The following is a 17,577-nucleotide window of genomic DNA, read 5'->3' as shown; positions in this document are numbered from 1 at the left end:
CCTTAGTTCATCATCACTGTAAAGGGCCAAGCCACATCCCTTCCTGAGATGATTTCTGTGATGCTTGGACAGTGCAGAAGGAAAGGAAGAGATAACCAGACAGAAAATACAAATTAAAAAATCTGAATGAGTTTCAGGAGGTTAGCGGGAAGTGGGAGCTCGTGGCAGGGAGAATCAGACTATAGTTGTCACAAGTAATTGCTAGTGAGGTTCTTTGGTTCCACGTAGCTTCTGCAGTGTCCTCCTCTGCTCACCCCACCCTTAGAAGCTTGGGATGTATCTCTAGCCAGGGCTGCTTCTCCTCAGCCACCTATGCTCTCTAAGGTGCACCGTATTTTCACCCCCATCCTAAATCGTCTCCCAGGGACAATGGGCTCAGGCTTTCTCACAACTGGGAATACCAATTACTAGTGGAACACAGACATACCGGGACAGCAGTCTAGTCTTAACTTGCTATTACACTGTAGGAATTTGTGTCAGTGCAAGAAGTGCTTCAAAATATCTCAATTAAACATTATCCACGGACTATTTTTAGTTCCTAGGACTCAAGAGCCTCTCCATGTACGGTAGAGGAAAGGAGGGAAAAATGGGTGGGGAAATTTCCTCTTCTGCTTTATATGGGCCTGGCTGCCTGTGCAGAGTCATCAGAGTTATTACATTCCATATCAGAAAAGGAAATCCTTCTTGTTTAAAGCGGATGTACAGCAGCATCACTTGACAAGATAGGATGCTTATAAATAAGTGGCCTGTTCATTGGAGGGTCATACAGATTACCTCTTCTAAGAGTGACTGCAGTCACATTTCTCTGCAGAGAGGGTGAGTGCAGCAAGGCATCTATCAGCCTATTACAATCAGTATAGACCACAGGAGCTGTGAACAAGATGAAGTACCTGCATGGCAGTTTGAACTGACTGCACCACATTTTCTACTTGGCTTTCAACTTTGACAGTTGTGACTCTAATGATAACAGTTATGTGGTTGTTAGGTTAGCTTACTGGTTTTGCCTTTCACTGCAGTCTAGAAAACCAAAAGGTTTAGGATAGTAGTCAACTGTCCCCATCCTACCTGCTTTAAAGTAAAAAAGAAAAGCAGTCTGTTCAGACCAGGGGATTAAAATTAATTGTCTGAACTACTGATCTTACACAAAGTCTGTTCCTAGCGGTATGAAGCAATGCTGAATAACCCTTAGCCCTTGCTGCTCAGTGAGCAGCCAACCACTAGGAAACCAAAGATGACAGCCTCCATGGAGAAGACTCTGATTCCACTTCAGCACACATTAAACTGGAAATTCCCTCCACTTGGGAAATCAATTTACATACACTGCTGTATGCAGTCTAGCTGTATGCCTTTGCTTAAGAATATCCCACTTAATAACTAATACTCATTTTTGAATTCTCTGCAGCTTGGAAGGCATTTATTAAAGACTACAGTGAGATAAACACTGTGCATCTGGAGCCCTCTTCCTCCAATTTTAGGCTTGAGTATGGCATTTGAGCTTATGCCTTCGTTTTATATTCTTCTATTGAAAGCACAGGGGTGATATTTTCAGGCTGATCTATGAACTGTTTGGGCAGAAGACAGAGATTATAAGCTAGTGTTGTCTGTCTTGGCTACTGTGGATGAATTTTTCCTTCTTCTTGAGCCATCTCAGAAATTGTCACAAGTAATTGGCCATCTTCCTCAGGTATTCTCACTGGAAACTTCCCGCCTCGTTCCCTCAGGCATCTCTCATGTCCAGCATTTTCAGTGCAGGTGCTGTGGGTTGCAGCACTGGAAGTAAGGCTGATAGAGCTCTGCTCTGCTTCACCTTTGTACTTCACTGCTATCCTGCTGCCCCAGAGTCTGACAGAGACATGGATTTAGCTAGATAAATCTAGCTGGATATAATATTCTCTGAGAGGGGAAAGATCTTTAGTATTTGAAGACATTTGGAGGAAAGCTGTATGTGATCCCTGAAATGAAAAGGTATATACTCTCTTTTAGCCTAATATTTCCACTATATGAGATATTGCTTTGAGCATCTTTTTTAAACTATCACTTACTCAGACTTTACTTCTCTATGTTATTATTGTCAGCGCAGGGACTCTGACTCTGCGTCACAGTTCCTCAGACATGGTCAGAGGTCAGTCATCATCCTGCTGCTGGTGAAACAGCATCAGCAGTTCTCTTCCGAACTCATGCTTCCATGGCCCTTGCAGAGCCCCAGCTAGTGATTTTTCAGAATATGCTGCCACACACGTTCAGTTAACATAGACTGTCCTTGCACATGCACTTCTGGAGTGACTTAGGATGTGTTAGGTTCTTGGGGAACAATGGGATTAAGCCAAAATTGTGCCAATAATTCAGATTTCAAGGTCATTAGAGCAATAATCACACTGAAATGACTATATATATAACCCCATAGACTGTCTTAGCCAAGCTGATAGTTTCTAGGTTCCAGGATTTGAGAGCTCAGTTGAAAGAAATCATAATGCAAACAGGCAATGGGAATCCCTCTCCCTGTCCAATGTTGTTTCCATCAGTTCTGAAAGTGATATGGGACTTGCTGACAAAGTTTGGACAAGTCTGCTCAGAGACAACACTGAAATGAGACAAAGTGATAGTGATGGAGGAGGGAGAGGCATAAAAGGGTGAGCCATTAAAGGACTTTGACAAGGCGTAATTAAACAACAGAGTCATCGCTCAACAAAAGTGAGAGAAAATTACAGCTAGGAAGGAGAAAACTGTCAACCTGGCAAATAATCGTTTTCAGTTTCACGTAAATCCATCATAGAAAGGGAGATTAGTATTTTGTGAAATCTGTAAAGCTTCAGTGTATCTACCAGTTATGCTAACCTAGAATCTAGCCCTTTGTATAAAAGAAATAGGAGCAGGAACAGAGGCGAGTGGATTCAGCATATCTTGATACACTGACTATACTGTAAAGACAAGGCTGAACCATATTCTCTGTAGAGGTGAAATGTAAGGAATTAGTGAAATTGTATCAAAATAGCCCTCAGTCCTTGATAAATATCCTGGAATAATGGGAGGGGTCTCAGGGAAAGAGACCAAGAATAGCACCCTTCTTATAGACACAGGCTCTGGGGATAAGAAAATAAAATAAACGTTTAGCTTCAGTTAGGTGAACGAAGTAGTTCTTTGAAGCACACTTTGTGGAAAATAAAATGATCAGTAAAACCAACATGGACTAATAAAAACTGGAAAAAGAGATAGTCTTTGACCTGTTCAGTAAGATAAAACTTTATGGCTAAAGAAAGAAGGGGGACACAGTATATGTTGGCTTCTGTAAGATATCTGATACAGTTCCACATGACTTTTTCAACGAGAGAAATATGGATGAGATAGGACTACTGTAAGGTGACTGCACAATTGGCTAAGAATAGAATAGAAAACATAACTATTTATGGCTTATGATGTCAGATTAGCTAACTGGCTAAGCTGGTAGTAGTGTTTCACTGGGCTTCTGAATCTAACAGGACTACCTCTATATTTTCACCCATGGAGCTTTAAACACTAACATATGTCAATCAAATGTCCTCTCCACCTCAATGTTATATGACTGGCGAGGGGACAGATGATTAAAAATCCCAGCCCTCCTCTCTTCTGTCAGTGGATCTTGTCCTCTGGTTGCATCTAGACAGAACAAGCAGTATGTGCTGTGGGGCACCCCACAGCCCCGAAACTGCTACTACTCAGAACTGGGACCTGCCTGGGACACCTTGCAGCTTTTCTCTGGTCTTTCTTCCCACAGAAACCCAGGTGTGTGTGGGACACGGGGGAGGGAGGTGGGTTACCTGGATTGAGGAGCTCAAAAGTGTTCCCAGGCACACCACTACTGTCTCCCTATCTGCTTTTTCAACTGCAAATTCCTGCTAGTGAAGTTTTTTAAATGTTTTTTGTTTCTCTTGAGTGTGTTGTACCTAGCAAGCAGTAACAGGGAATAGCAATTATACCATTTTTAATGGATGGTCTGAGGATTCAATGGAGATTGCTGTGTATTAATCAGCAGATGACATAAGGCATGGAAGGTATACAATTGTCTTGTGAAAGGCTGGATTTTTAAATGTAGTAGGATCTTGACTGGTTGCAGAAAAGGACTAAAATCAAGTGGATAACAAGAATATATGGCAAGTGCTACAGGATTAATGAAGTCCACAGACCCAGATGGTGAGCATATGCTTGTCTCTGTTACTAGAGAGTGGATGCTGGAAACACTGAAGGACACAGAGAAGATGAATAAGTGGTATCCTGCTGTCAGACATCACGCAATTTTGTGAGCAGCAGAATTAACAGATCCTGGTGTCCTTTTAATTTATGTCTTGTATTTGATATCTCATTCTCTCATGTGTAGTAAAATGCAAATCTGTCTGATCACATTCAAAATTGGAACTCATAATCTCTCTGTAGTGTGTGTTCTTCAGTTTTTGGTGCCTAATTAAGACTGTACTCAGGATTCCTGCTTCCTATGGTGGGGTCTATCTCCTCTGTCCAGCCACCTATTTGCATGTGAACTTGTAGGAGCGTTGTATCTTTGTGACTTCAGATTCTTAAAATTAGCAAATGGGCTCAAAAGCTATTAGCATTAAACAGATAAGATTGAAAGACATGCAGCATGACTGCAAAAACCTTTCTTAGGAAATCTGTAAAAGACAGATTCACTAGTGCATTCAACAGGTGCTGTCCTGGCCAAAAAAAGCAAGCTCTCCCTTGGCAGTCTTGTCACAGAAGACTATGTAGGGAATATCCAGGGCCCCAATGTGAGCTGTTAGCACAGGAAAGCTGGCCATGTGTGCTACCTTTTGCATTGAGGATACATTTCCATCCAGCTCAGGAAGAAAGGCGAACTCTCACTCAACTGAGGGAGACTTTTTTGAGTGAACAAGCTAGTTAAGTCTCCAGCAGGAAACCATGAAACTAACACATTGCATCCATGCACAGCACTGTCTCTGCACCCTCTCTGCTGAGCAGAGCTCTTCAAAGCAGCATGGGAGCAGAATGGCTAAGAATGGTCAAAATTCTACAGAATGATTGGGCATTTTTTTTCCCATGGGCTGTCAATTCACCTGCAGAGAAACTTGATTTCTGTTTTTCTAATCCAGGAGATTGCAGTGAGGCAGTGTCTCACTGGGAACTCTTAAAATCACTAACCATTAAAGAAGAAATACTGGTTTGACCAGTATTTATCTATGTATTTAACCTCAGATACATGCTTAAGTGTTGCAGACTCGAAGCATTTGCCTGTAGCATCCGAAATTTGAGATAAAGCCGTATCTATGTTTTATATTATGCACAGATTGTGTGATGGAAGTTTGCAAATATCCAAGAATAAGAAACAAGTTTTCTGTCCCAAGAGTTTTACCACTTCTTTTACGTAAAGGAATATATGCTCCTCTGCTTTCCTGTTTGCAATTCAAACATTGGTTGAAGCTTGAAAGGTTGAAGCTTTCAACAGGGAAATACTTAGAAGGCAAATATAATCTATCCAAATCTTATTTTGAAAGGACTCCAGGTATGAAAAGCATGAGATGTCTATAGCCTCTAATGGCTTACTGAGATATTTGCAACGTTAGCCATGGAAAAATGACCTTGTCTAACATAAATAGCTGGAAGAACAAAATTCTAGTTGAACCCATGTGAAAAAATAGTAGACAAGTAGTATTTCATCACAGAGTAACAGGCTCTTTATCTCTGAAATTAGCAGCGTGCTTGTTTTCCATGGTAATGGCTTTTCTAGAATTTGGTCTTTGGTAATAAAATTTACCATTGTTTGTTTCCTAGTGAACATGAACAGTATCTGGCATCGTGTAAGCCTGCTTGTTCAGTAGTGTTCCTTAGCATACATTAAAATGCTTTCTTTTAATGGGGCCTGATCTTGAAAAGATTTATACTTTTTACACTTCTCATTACTGTAATTAGTAATATAATTCATTTCACTTTAGTGAAATTCAGTTAAATTAAGTTCATGGAAAAGTCTTTGTAGGCTTTGCTTAATAGAAATTTCTCCTTTTGTGGATTATTCCAACAGAATTTAGTGGGCACAAGAACTAAGTGCTTTAAAATTTAACAAAAAGTTTTCTATAGAAATTATCCACCACACCAACAGAATTTAGGAGAGTTTTATAGCCCTTCCATTTACTTTGTTATCTATTCCATTTGAATGTTCTTAATAGAGATTTTTTTCTGTACTGTAGAGCTGTATTTCCATTTCCAATTGCATATTGTATATACCAGATTCTGCAAGGTTTTCCCAGAGACTGTATCCCTATATGTGTAAATATTCACCAAAGAAGAAGAGACTGAGACACTTTCATTGCTCTTGCTGTAAAAGCCTCTGTATGAGGCATGACAGGTCTCTCTCATAGCAATATTGCCTGTGGAAGTTGTCTTCTTGGCATGCAGTGATGGCTAGTGGATTTCAGGAGGCATGGTGAGACCTTCATTTTTCTAGACTAACACTGGAGATGGTCTGCTGGATTCTGCACTACTGTATTGCTAAGGCTGGGTCTGTTGGGAGGGAGAATCATAGAATCAAAGAATGGTTTGTGTTGGAAGGGACCTTAAAGATCATCTAGTTCCAACCCCCTGCATGGGGTTGCTCAAAGCCCCATCCAACCTGGCCTTAAACACTTCCAGGGATGGGGCATCCACAATCACAGGCCAGTGTCCCTTGGCCATGGCTCTGGGATTCTCTCACAGGAGCTATTTCTCATATACAGAAAGAGGCAGTAAGACGAGATCTAGCCAAAGTGTGAGGAGATACTGAGCAGGCCACAACCGCAGAGAGTTGTAGACTCCCAGCACCCTCTCTTCCCTTCCTTCCCGTCCAACCCAGTCCTCACTATCAGCATCTCATCTTTCAACATCTCTCAGTCTCCAGCACTGGAGCCCTGAATGGTGCTGCCAAAACACCACTCCTTGACCTCCAAACGCTCCATCACCCTCCCTGGGCATAGCTACACTATTCAGTGGTGTAGGTAACAGTCTCTTCCATTTTAATTCAACTAAACCACTTCACTGCAGGCACCCAGGATCCTAATGCTCCTCTGTTAAATGTTCCTTAGTCCTGGTACGCAGCAGAAACCTGTAACATGGACTGGTTCTCCTCAGACATGGAAGGAAATTGATATACATAGGAAAAGAAAGCCTCCTCTCTCTCTTTTCTTTCTTATGTTTACCTGGAGCTGGGTGCTTTCTGAGGGTTTCAGACAAGGAAAGTTGCTTTCCTCCTAGGTGGATTTCTCTGCCTGTCCATGTTGGACATGAGCACTTTGTTAGTCTCATCTCTTTGAAGGACTCTTTAGCACAGAAATGCTGGACATTGAGGGATTGGAAACACTAAGCTCAAACTTGTACCACAGAAGCAGTGAGAGTATAGAGTATATCTTCTTATTTTTAAATAAAAAAGAGGAGTTTCTCCTCATAGGGAGTAGAGGGTGGGGGAAAGAAGGAGGGTGTTTAAGTGCCAGGTGACAATGTCCATCACACTGCTCAGTGATGAAGCTAAGAAGACAAAAATAGACAAAGTGACCTCATGGCTTTCGGCAGCAATGCCTATGAGACAAAAGAGAGGCTTTAAAAGGCTTGTGGAGCTGATAGCAAAGGGCTTGGACACCTCCGAGTTTTGGTTCTGCTCCAGCAGGGAACTGCTTTGCTTCTCTCTCATTGCCTCTCTCTCTGTTTATGGGGAGTTGTGAATTAAACGGGCTTTGTGACATGCCCAGCTCTCCAGGTCTGGACTCTGCCTTCTCAAGCTTGGATCAGCCTTATGCAGGTACAGATGTCTCCTCTTTTTTCTCTTCTCTTCCCTTCTCTTCTCTTCTCTTCTCTTCTCTTCTCTTCTCTTCTCTTCTCTTCTCTTCTCTTCTCTTCTCTTCTCTTCTCTTCTCTTCTCTTCTCTTCTCTCTTCTCTTCTCTTCCCTTCTCTTCTCTTCTCTTCTCTTTTCCTTTCTTACCCCTTTCCTCTCTTCTCCTCTCCTTTTTCTTCTCCTCTCCTTCCCCTGTTCTTTTGCCTATTCTGATTTCACTCTTGCTCTTTACATTCAGCAAGTTATCTCAGGAAGATTTCTTTCTCTTTTTTCTTAAACTGTTGAGCGAGATTGTAACTGAATAGCATGATCATTTTTCTGTTGGAAGGATTGGTATAATTAGTTATGTGCTTTAGCCTTTGATGAGGAGGAAAGTAAGAAGAAGAAAAGAGGGAGGCGAGCAGCAGGTCCCAGACAGTCTCACTTGCCAGCTGCTTCAGAGCACAGGGTAGTTCAGAGCAACTTCCTAGGGAAGTTGTACATAGATGCTAATGCTGTGCCAGGACCAAGAGTTGGTGGAGGCATAGCCAAGACTGTCTACTGTTATATTGTCTCTGACAGTATTTGCTAGCCCAGGCTCTAGAGTTGAGTGCTTTCATGGTACTCTGCTGTCAGAAGTGGCTGCACAGACACTTTGGATGGTGTAGCTCCTTAGCTGTTAGCTCCCGATGCCAGAAATCCTCTGTGAGTCACTCAGGGTCCGGAGTTTACATATTCTGCACTTTACTGAGATTCTGTAGTGCTGCTCTTCTTCCTTGTAAATTTAGAAGCAAAATACAAGCCAGGTGAGGTGTGGTAGCTTGTAGCAAGGATGCTTGTAGCAAGAAAGAAACTTCTCATTTCCTCCATTGTGAACAATCCCCAGAGACACATGCGTGCAGATTTGTAAAAGTGGAGTGGACAGACCTTCAGGGACTATAGCTCGTTTCCATCGTGGAGAGCAGGTCTTTGAGGGCAACCCTACGACTGCCCTGAAGAGCACTAAGTCTCCACAAAAACCTGGACACTACTTCAGTCTTGGTTCAGCAAGGCAGGGTCATTTTGTAAGGAAATTTTTGCAGAGAGCAAGTGCAAGTACAAATAGTGAGCCATTTTTTCGGCATTAATTTTGCTGTTTCCAGTTTTCTGGGTGCAAAGGGGAGGAATGGACTGTGCATCTACATGAGGTGATGTCAAACCACAGAAATCCCCTCGCTGAAATCCCAAAGCAGCAGCATGTGCTACAGAATGGCTGCAAACCTTGAGAAGAGTCTTTCCTTGCATTTATCTTAAGCTTCCTGGAAGGGATGACTGTTCTGTAACAGTGGTTACACTGGTGCAGTATGGAATGATGACACCTGCCACAATTGTGCAGCCTAGCCAGGTTTTGGGGGACATGTGCAGCCCTCAGGAAAACTAGCATTCTTTCTTAGCTAAGCTCCCTGTCCCTCACTGCAGGTAACTTTGCCACATTAGCAGGTCCCCATTGAATGAATGCTCTCTGATAAAATGGTCAGAAGTGAGATCCTGAGAGGACCAAGCAGCTTCCATCCTGTCTTGAGCTAATACTGTCCCCCAGCACTGCCTGCAGCTCTACTCTCCCTCTTCTTCTCCCTCTCCCTGTTCCTCTCCCTTCAGCAGGGCATAATTTTGTACCTCTTTCTTGAGAATGTCAGGGCTGGACAAGGTTCTACACAGTTTTTTCACTAATTATTAGATGCAGGCAGTGGATGGATGTTTCATCTGTACTATCATGCCGGGAAAAAGACAACTGGAGTAAGGAAAAGGATGAAATGAAAGAAATCAGAAATTAGTCTATATAGGGTTTAGGTATGTGGGTTTTTTTCTATGCAAGGTTAGCATTGATTTCTGTCACTTGAACACCAATTCAAGGCATGTCCATACTTTCCTTAGGGCAGTTGAGTTTGGTTTTACTACTGAATCTTGTTCACTCCCTGCTTTCCCTGCATGCAAGACAGAGAACACAATGTTCCTCCCTGGGGCTTCACTGACCGCTGGGCTGGCAGAGCAGGTGGAAAATGGTTATCCCACACTTTCATGCCAGTGTCCCAACAGGTGTTGGCTTTTCCAAGCAAGCCTGTCTAAGTGGATTCCTTCTGGCCTGGCTGATCAGTTGTGGGGGGTCCAGGATTCTTGCTTGGGAGCAAATGCTCTTCTGCTGGGCCTGGGGCACAGGCAAGGGACTACAGCAAGGGTGAAAACACGCCTCCTGCTTTTGCAGGGCTGGTACAGAGAGCAGTGAACAGCCCTACACACATTGCTGCTTCAAGACACTGACTCTGTAGCTGGCACTGCAGGGCCTAGAGCAGGAGCAGCCTGGCTGTGCCCGCAGAGCACCTCTCCCATTGCTCACATGCATGGGTGCTAACAGTAGCAGCGGCTGCTTCCCAAACTCTCACGGCCAGAGAGATTACTTGCTCCTGGGAATCCTCCATATGGCAGAGAGGCCTACAAAGAGCAGGGCTCCACCCTCAGAGTGATAAGTAAATGGTAAAAATTCCCAGGAGCAAGGGCACAGTAAAAATGCTGACAGCCTGAGACTCTTGGACACGTGCTGCAGAAATAGGAAATCCCAGGTCTGACCGGGAAACAGAGACTGGCCATCAGAGTTGGGGGAGTTCCCTCCCCACACCTGCATGGACTTCTATTGTGTTTGCAGGGAAAGAGAAAACTGCACCTGGGTTTCTATTAGCAGTTCCTAAAGACACTATGAGCAAAGGTAGGAAAGAAAAAGAAGGGCAGGGAGTGACAGTGTGTTTCCTTGTATAGGCACTAGAATACCTATCACCATATCACTGTCCATCTTTGCCCACCCAGCCTTTTGCTGAGCTCTGAGCTTGCCTTTTTGTCTCCTGCAGAGCTCCACCGCCACGAGAGCATCCAAGAGAAGAATGTGAAGGAAGCCAAAACCAAGTGCAGAACCATTGCATCCCTGCTGACAGATGCACCCAACCCCCACTCCAAGGGGGTGCTGATGTTCAAGAAGCGCAGGCAGAGGGCTAAGAAGTATACATTGGTAAGCTTTGGAAGTGTCGACGAAGACCGCTCCTACGAGGAGGAAGACGGAGTTTTTCCAACTAGTGAGTCTGAATTTGATGAGGAAGGTTTCTCTGATGCCCGAAGCCTAACTAATCACTCAGACTGGGACAACACTTACCTGGACATTGAAAAGTCCAAGTCTGACTCTGAACAGAAGGAAGAGAAGCAAAAAGGTTTGAGTGAGGCCTCAGGTAAAGGAGCACGATTATTTGAGCAGCAGAGGGAACGGGCTGGGAAGTACACAATTGAGAAAGTCCCAACACAGAAGACCCCCCAGCTTGCCCCAGCTGCCCAGCCACAGCAAGGCACGGTGAACGGAAATATGCCTGTGCCACAGAAGGTAGACAGCATGCCCCTCAGCATCCACCTGGAAGGTGTGCAAGTGCCCAGCAAGCAGCCAGCCATCCTCCCCACTCAGCTCCTGGCTCCCCCTAGCCCCACTTTCTTCCCGCCTCCCCCAAGCACCCCCGACCCCTTCTCTGCAAGCTCAACGAGCATGTTCAACAGGTCTGCACGGCCCTTTACCCCTGGCTTTTCTGGCCAACGCCCAGCAACATCTTCTGTCATCTTCAGGCCATCTGCACCCAAAAAACCTAGTGAAAGTCTGAGTGGGCAAAGCGTGGTGGTTCCCCCTTTCTCACCTCTGCCTCCAGGAACATCTGCCAATGCACCAGTGCCAACGCACCGTAGTCCAGTGAGCTCCTCATCTCTGTATATTCCCGCACCAGGAAGGCCAACACCACCACGGGAGTCACAGCCAAGAGGGGGAGGAAGTGCTCCAGAGACTAAGCCTTCTGCCAGCACTGCCCGGACATCCACCACCTCTATCTTTCTGTCAACTCCCTCAAAGCCAGGAGGGGAGGTGGCCTCTGCAGCATCCCAGCCACGAGTCCCTGGAACAGCCTCTTCCTCTTTGTATATTAGTCCAGCACCATCACAGCACACGATAAGCAGTTCTCCTATGCCAAAGCAGCCTTCTCCTGCTGTTTCACCAGCAATGCCACGACCTCCTTCTGAGCCCTTAACCTCCAGGGAGCAGAGGATTGCTGTGCCAGCTCCCCGCACAGGCATCCTGCAGGAGGCTCGCCGGCGGGGCAACAAAAAACCCATGTTCAGTAAGATTGAGGATAAGAAGAAGAATTCACCCAACCCTGAGCTCTTATCTCTGGTGCAGAACCTGGATGAGAAGCCAAAAGGTGACCACCCTGGGGCAGGCTTTGAGTCTGGGCCCTGAGGAGGACTTCCTCAGCCTGGGTGCTGAGGCTTGCAACTTCATGCAGTCCTCTGGCCGCAAATTCAAGACCCCACCTCCAGTGGCTCCTAAGCCTCAGCAGCAAGATGCTGGACTGGTAAATGGGGCCCAGGACATGCCTCAGCTTAAAGGCAAGGGGGCAGAGCTCTTTGCCAAACGCCAGAGCCGCATGGACAAATTTGTGGTGGAGGCGACACCGAAGCTGAAGCCAGAGTCCAAGCCCAGGACCCCCTCTCCTTCCCCTTCTCTACCCTCATCCTGGAAATATTCACCCAACATCCGGGCTCCCCCTCCAATAGCTTACAACCCAATGCATTCCCCTTTCTATCCCCTGGCAGCCAGCAAATCTCAGGCTAGCAAAGCAGAGAGCAAAGTGAAAAAGGCACCTGGCCAGAAATCAGGGATCAAGGTCATTGATTTAATGCGCCACCAGCCCTATCAATTAAAGTCAGCCATGTTCTGTTTTGGGGATCCCCCAGGCCCCAGCATTCAAGAGTCTCCTGGTCAGCCAGCCCCGCAGACTAGCTTGTCCTTCACAGCAGCCAAGCAAGTCCCTGTGAAAACAGCCAAGACCCAGGAGATTCGTCGCTTCTCCACTCCAGCTCCCATGCCAGCCTCAAGCAGCCTGACACCCACCGTGCTTGTGCCCCGCTCGGCCACCACATTGGATGAGCCAGTGTGGAGAACAGAAATGGCCTATTCTGCCCCCGCTACACCAGCACCCTTCCAGGTAGAGCTCAGCCAGTCCCCTAAGCTGTACCAGAGCTCCCCAGAGCCTGGTCAGGTGGGCCGGGGGCCTTCCCCAAACCCAGCCTCGGCCTCTCGGTTTCAGGTGGCCAGGCCCAAATTCTCAGCAGCGAGAACAGGGATGCAGGCCAATGTGTGGAGGCCGAGCTTTGGCCACCACTGAGGTAGGCACCCCTCAGATCCCATCCGTGGCTCTGCAGAGATAGTGCTCATTTTGTCTTTCATGTCAGCTCAGTACATTGGGATGAGTGACACAAAATGAAGAAAAGAGAAAAAAAAATATTACTCCCCTTCTGCACCACCCTCTCCCCCAGCCTCCCCTTGGTCTCAGATGGGCAGCTTCATGCAAGGCTTACTGGCTGTGGCTACAGCAGGAGGAAGAATGTGGAGACGGGGCCCATGTGTGGTACACAGAGACTGGGAACTTGCATGCAGCAGCACAACCCACCTCTGGAAGGGGTGAATGGCAGGGATTGTCTCACATGAGGACATGTAGGCAGTAGTGGTTTTCCTTTCCCAAGGGCTTTGGAGATTGGGGGACAAGAGCTTTCCAGGAAGAAAGGGTCAAAAGTGGGATTGCAGTACAGAAGCCCTAGCTTCCCTATTAGACTGCTTTTCTCTGAGTCTGTCAGTCTGTACACATGCGCCTGTGTGCACACACACATGCACAGAAATGCACACAGCAACGCTCAGCAGCGAGTGAAAGTAGAAGTGAGGCTTCGCCTTGGACACTTCTCCCAGACTCACCTCCGAAGGGGCATGGGAAAGGAGGTGGGAGAGCAGAGTGAGTGGGGGTGTTTGCATGTGCATGTGTGGGCAGCGTGCCCTGCACAGGAGGGTGGCCATGTGTGCCCATTCCTCCAGCCACCAGAGCTGGGGGTAAAAAGGAGAGTCATCCTAGCTGGTGCTAAACATGGCTATCAGGTCCGGGAGCAGTTTGCCAAAGAGGGGCGTTGAATGGACTTGGTGGGGCTATCACAAGCTGGAGGAACTGCAGAAGGAAGTATCCATTTTTCAGGATACGCAAAGTCAAAGCTAAGCTCAGGCAGTGGCTGGTTGGTGCAAGGAAGGCCCTGCAGTGTTAGTCCCACTAGAACAGGATGCTGTAAGTACAAAGGAGGATTGCGTGGGAGAGGTACAGTTGGCTTTAAAAGGAGGCAGGATTGAATATGCATTTGCATATCATCTTTTGTTTAGTTTAGGTCAGAAGTGTGGCTAGATTGGAAATGGGTCATGACATAAAACTTGCTGAAAACTCTGATGAGTTGGAAAACGGAGCCCCTTTACAGACACTCTCAGTATGGAAGTGGAGGACAGGAAAACAAAGTCACAAGTAGAATTTCATACTAAATGATTTAAGTGTCCTTGGGGGTCTATTTGGTAAGAACTGAAGTGCTCTGAGAGTCCCAGAGGGTCTGCATTCACACACACATACAGAGCTCAGTTTGCTGGTGATGCTGGGGAAACAGGACTGGTTATTCCTTAACGTCCCAGGCTAGCCTCAGACCTAATGTCTACACTAAAGGCATACAAGAAGAAAGTATTCCCTTTCCCAAGGAAGAATTCAGGATATTAGTAGGGACAGTGCATGTGTGTGTGCATGTCATTTGTGCTCTGGTTTGTACACACCCCTGCCATTTGCCTTCTGCCTGTGCTCCCCCTTTTGCAGCCGCCACCTTTACAGTGTGATCTTACAAGTACACCAAGAAAGCATTGCTCCTGAAGCATTGGCTCCCAAACACAACAGATGCCCCAGCTGCAGGGAAGGGGCTTGCCACTTCTTCCTGGGCAGGGGTTGCCCAGCCTTTTGCTAGACCCTCGGGAATGAGTACTGGAGGCAGGATGAGACTTTCATAGCCCTGCTTGAGACATGTCTCCATCTCATTAGACTTGCTCCTCTCCTTCAAGCAGAAGCTGTTCTCTGACGGGACTGAGCACAAATTTTGGATGTACACAACTAGGTTCTGGGGAGTAAAAAAGGAGTGCAAATGGGGCTGATGCCAAGTCTGTAAGCAGTGCAATTAGTGTGGTTTCACACTAAGTCCAAGCCAACCTTCCTCTGCACAGCTGGAGCTTACAATGTTTAGCTCTTTTCACAAAAGTTGGGGGCTCTACTTTTTCTTAGAGGCTGGAGATTTTGCGTGTGTGCTCTCCCATGAAGAAAAAGAGCTCTGGAAACCCTAGCTAGCAGCTCTAGTCCCAGACAAGCTTAGGAGGGAGAGAATGAGAGAAAAGGAAAAGTAATATACAATCCTGCCTTTGAATCCTTCACACTCTGGCTGGGCTTGTTCTGCAGACCTGTGTTTGCAGTGCACATTTCTGGGGGCTCTGAAACATAGGATGAGCATGCTAGGGAGGGAGGAGGATAGCACTTACACCTCACTTGGCAGACTCAGCCATAGGAGAGGATGGAGAAAAAAACCTTTGGGAATGCCTTTAGTTAATGAGCAAAGGGGTGGCTCAGCCAGAAGCACATGGTTGTACAACATAAGAGCAGCAGACCTGAACTGATGAGGTGATTCTGTGTATTCCTGGAAAGCCCCAGAGGGCAGGTCTTATGACAAGTTGTCACCACAGAGTTAATTCCAGTCGCTAGAATCCACTTCGCTCTGGTGAAGGGGAGCAGCCATGGACGATTGCTTTCTCACTTAACCTGTGCTGAATTGCATTGCCAGCGTTTCTGGAAAAAAAATCCTGTGTGCTGTAGCAAGCTGAATCTCTGTGATTCTTCTGAAACATGGAAGGAGTCGTCTTCTATTTTTCTAGGAAAGCTCTGGGAAGGAACTAAAGGACTAGCAAGTGCTCCAAAAGCTTCGTCTCTAGTCTCCTTGTGGGAGTGCTGTCTGTCACTGGCTAGTGGTTTTAGACACTAGCCTTAGACAGACAAGCTAGCCTAGGTTCAAAGCATTGCTGAACTCAGGTGTAGAGAGGGGTTGTATGGACCAGAGAAAGGGTGCTCAAGATAATTCTGCAGTGAAGAAATAACCTCAGAAAGTCTGAATCTTACTCCAGCGTCCCTTTCCCTCAGGCCTCTAAAGGTAAGTGCTCTCAGGGCCTAAGTGTCACGGGAAATTCATTTTGCCACTGGAAAAAAAGAGAGGTCTGCCCTTAGCATGTAAGGGAGATTGCATGTGGTTAGTAAGTATTTCAGTGGTCCCACTCCAGATTTCTGGGAGACACTGATGCAAGCCAAGGAGTGATGGCCAAACACTGTTGAATGTTAGATGTCAGGACCCAAGTGAGTGGAATAACTGCATTTGGCCCATCATTTCTGATAATGCAATGGGCAGGAGATGAAAAAAAAGTTAGGTCTGATTGGAGAATGAATATTAAACATCAGAACAAGGAAAAGAACCAGGAGGCTGGGGATGCTGCCTTTCACTTCTAACATCCTTGGTTCAAAGCTATGTTTAGAAGCAAAGCCAAAGTAGTTTGATGGATCTCAGCCCCTCCCAATCTTTTCTGGATCCTATGCTGACACAGGGCTTGATCTGCAGAAGCAGAGGATGTTGCAGATGAAGCCTACAGTGCTTGTGCTGTATCCCAAATAAGGCCTGTGGCTGCAAGTAGCATGAAATGAGAAATAATACTGAGATGCATCTGCTAAGCTATAAGGAAGAAAACTGCACTACTGCTGGCTTCAAGCAGCTCTGCTAGTGTCTGCTCATGAAAATATTGTGGCTGACCTGTTAGAAAGGTCACAGGTGAGGTTATGAGGAATACTTTTGAATCACATAAGCTTGTCTTGAGCCTGTCCAAATTTCTAATTCCTCAGCTGTTGAACAAGCACAGACATAAACAGTTGTTTGACAAGTTCTAGCTCCCACCTGCTAAGTTATAAGCTGCATTGGTAGGCGAAACCCCAGTGTCCTCTTGTTAAGCATTTGAAGATGTCTGCATGGGCTCTGATTTAAAACTGCCTATCATACCTCCTCTCTAGCATGCTACAGGTTACACATTGCAGCTATGGCAAACCTGGGGGGTTTATCTTTGCTTCAGAAGTATCAGTCCTTTCCCTCTGAATAGATGGGAACGCTTGGTAGAGATAACCTCACAATCCTGCAGCAGCTGAGAGGAAGAATCTTGGAAAAGACTGGTGTGATGAGGAGTCACTGATTGCCAGACAAAAGCACAGTATCCAAGATTGTCCCTCAGAAAGAATATGCTCCCTTTCTGCTATAATATTCAGCATCCCCTACCAGACCCTCTTCCTAGAAGAAACTTGTCAGTCATGTGAAAATGGGAGCCCAGCACCAGTGCTCTGTCTGGGAAGATGTGACCCCAGAAGAACAGAGTTGGCATCTTTGTTTATGGAAATACTTCTGTTCCTTTTCTGTTTTGTCTTTGTGTTTCTTCCAATTACAGTCACTTTCTATTTGTTTGTGCAGAAGAATAAACTTGTGATATGCACTTTACATGTGGCATTTTGTTGCCTCCTTTGTTTGGCACCCAGAAGGAACTGCTATGTGTACAGCACATGCAGTTAGCACTACCAACAAATTACTAAGGCCAAGAGAATATAAGGAGTCAAAAAAAGGACGGGATATCTCAGCAATAAAAACACCTAAGTTGGACTTAACCCCCCTATACATTAAAAAAGCCCCATGCAAGCAAAAACTTCAATGAGATCCAAAACTTCGGTACTACAGGCTGTAAAACACTCACTTACTGACAGGGTGAAAAAATTTACAGGCCAGTCCCAGCTCACCTGCCCCAACCCTGCTCCTCAGCCTA

The 17,577-nt window shown here is 45.8% G+C and overlaps 2 protein-coding genes across 2 annotated transcripts in view; one reads left to right on the top strand and one right to left on the bottom strand.

Moving 5' to 3' along the window:
* SYNPO2L (synaptopodin 2 like) overlaps positions 1-17,258 on the top strand; it is a 37,231-nt gene extending 19,973 nt beyond the window's left edge. The window contains 2 exon segments of the mRNA XM_010307604.2: positions 10,664-12,069; positions 12,071-17,258. Of these exon segments, the coding sequence (XP_010305906.2) occupies positions 10,664-12,069; positions 12,071-13,006 (2,342 nt within the window). The 3' untranslated portion in view covers positions 13,007-17,258.
* SEC24C (SEC24 homolog C, COPII component) overlaps positions 1-17,577 on the bottom strand; it is a 101,732-nt gene that overhangs the window by 60,378 nt on the left and 23,777 nt on the right. The window lies entirely within an intron of this gene.

Source organism: Balearica regulorum, chromosome 7 (assembly GCF_011004875.1).
Source record: "Balearica regulorum gibbericeps isolate bBalReg1 chromosome 7, bBalReg1.pri, whole genome shotgun sequence".
NCBI lineage: Eukaryota > Metazoa > Chordata > Aves > Gruiformes > Gruidae > Balearica > Balearica regulorum.
Note: the sequence above shows the minus strand (reverse complement) of the source record. Positions and strands in the feature narration are given on the sequence as shown.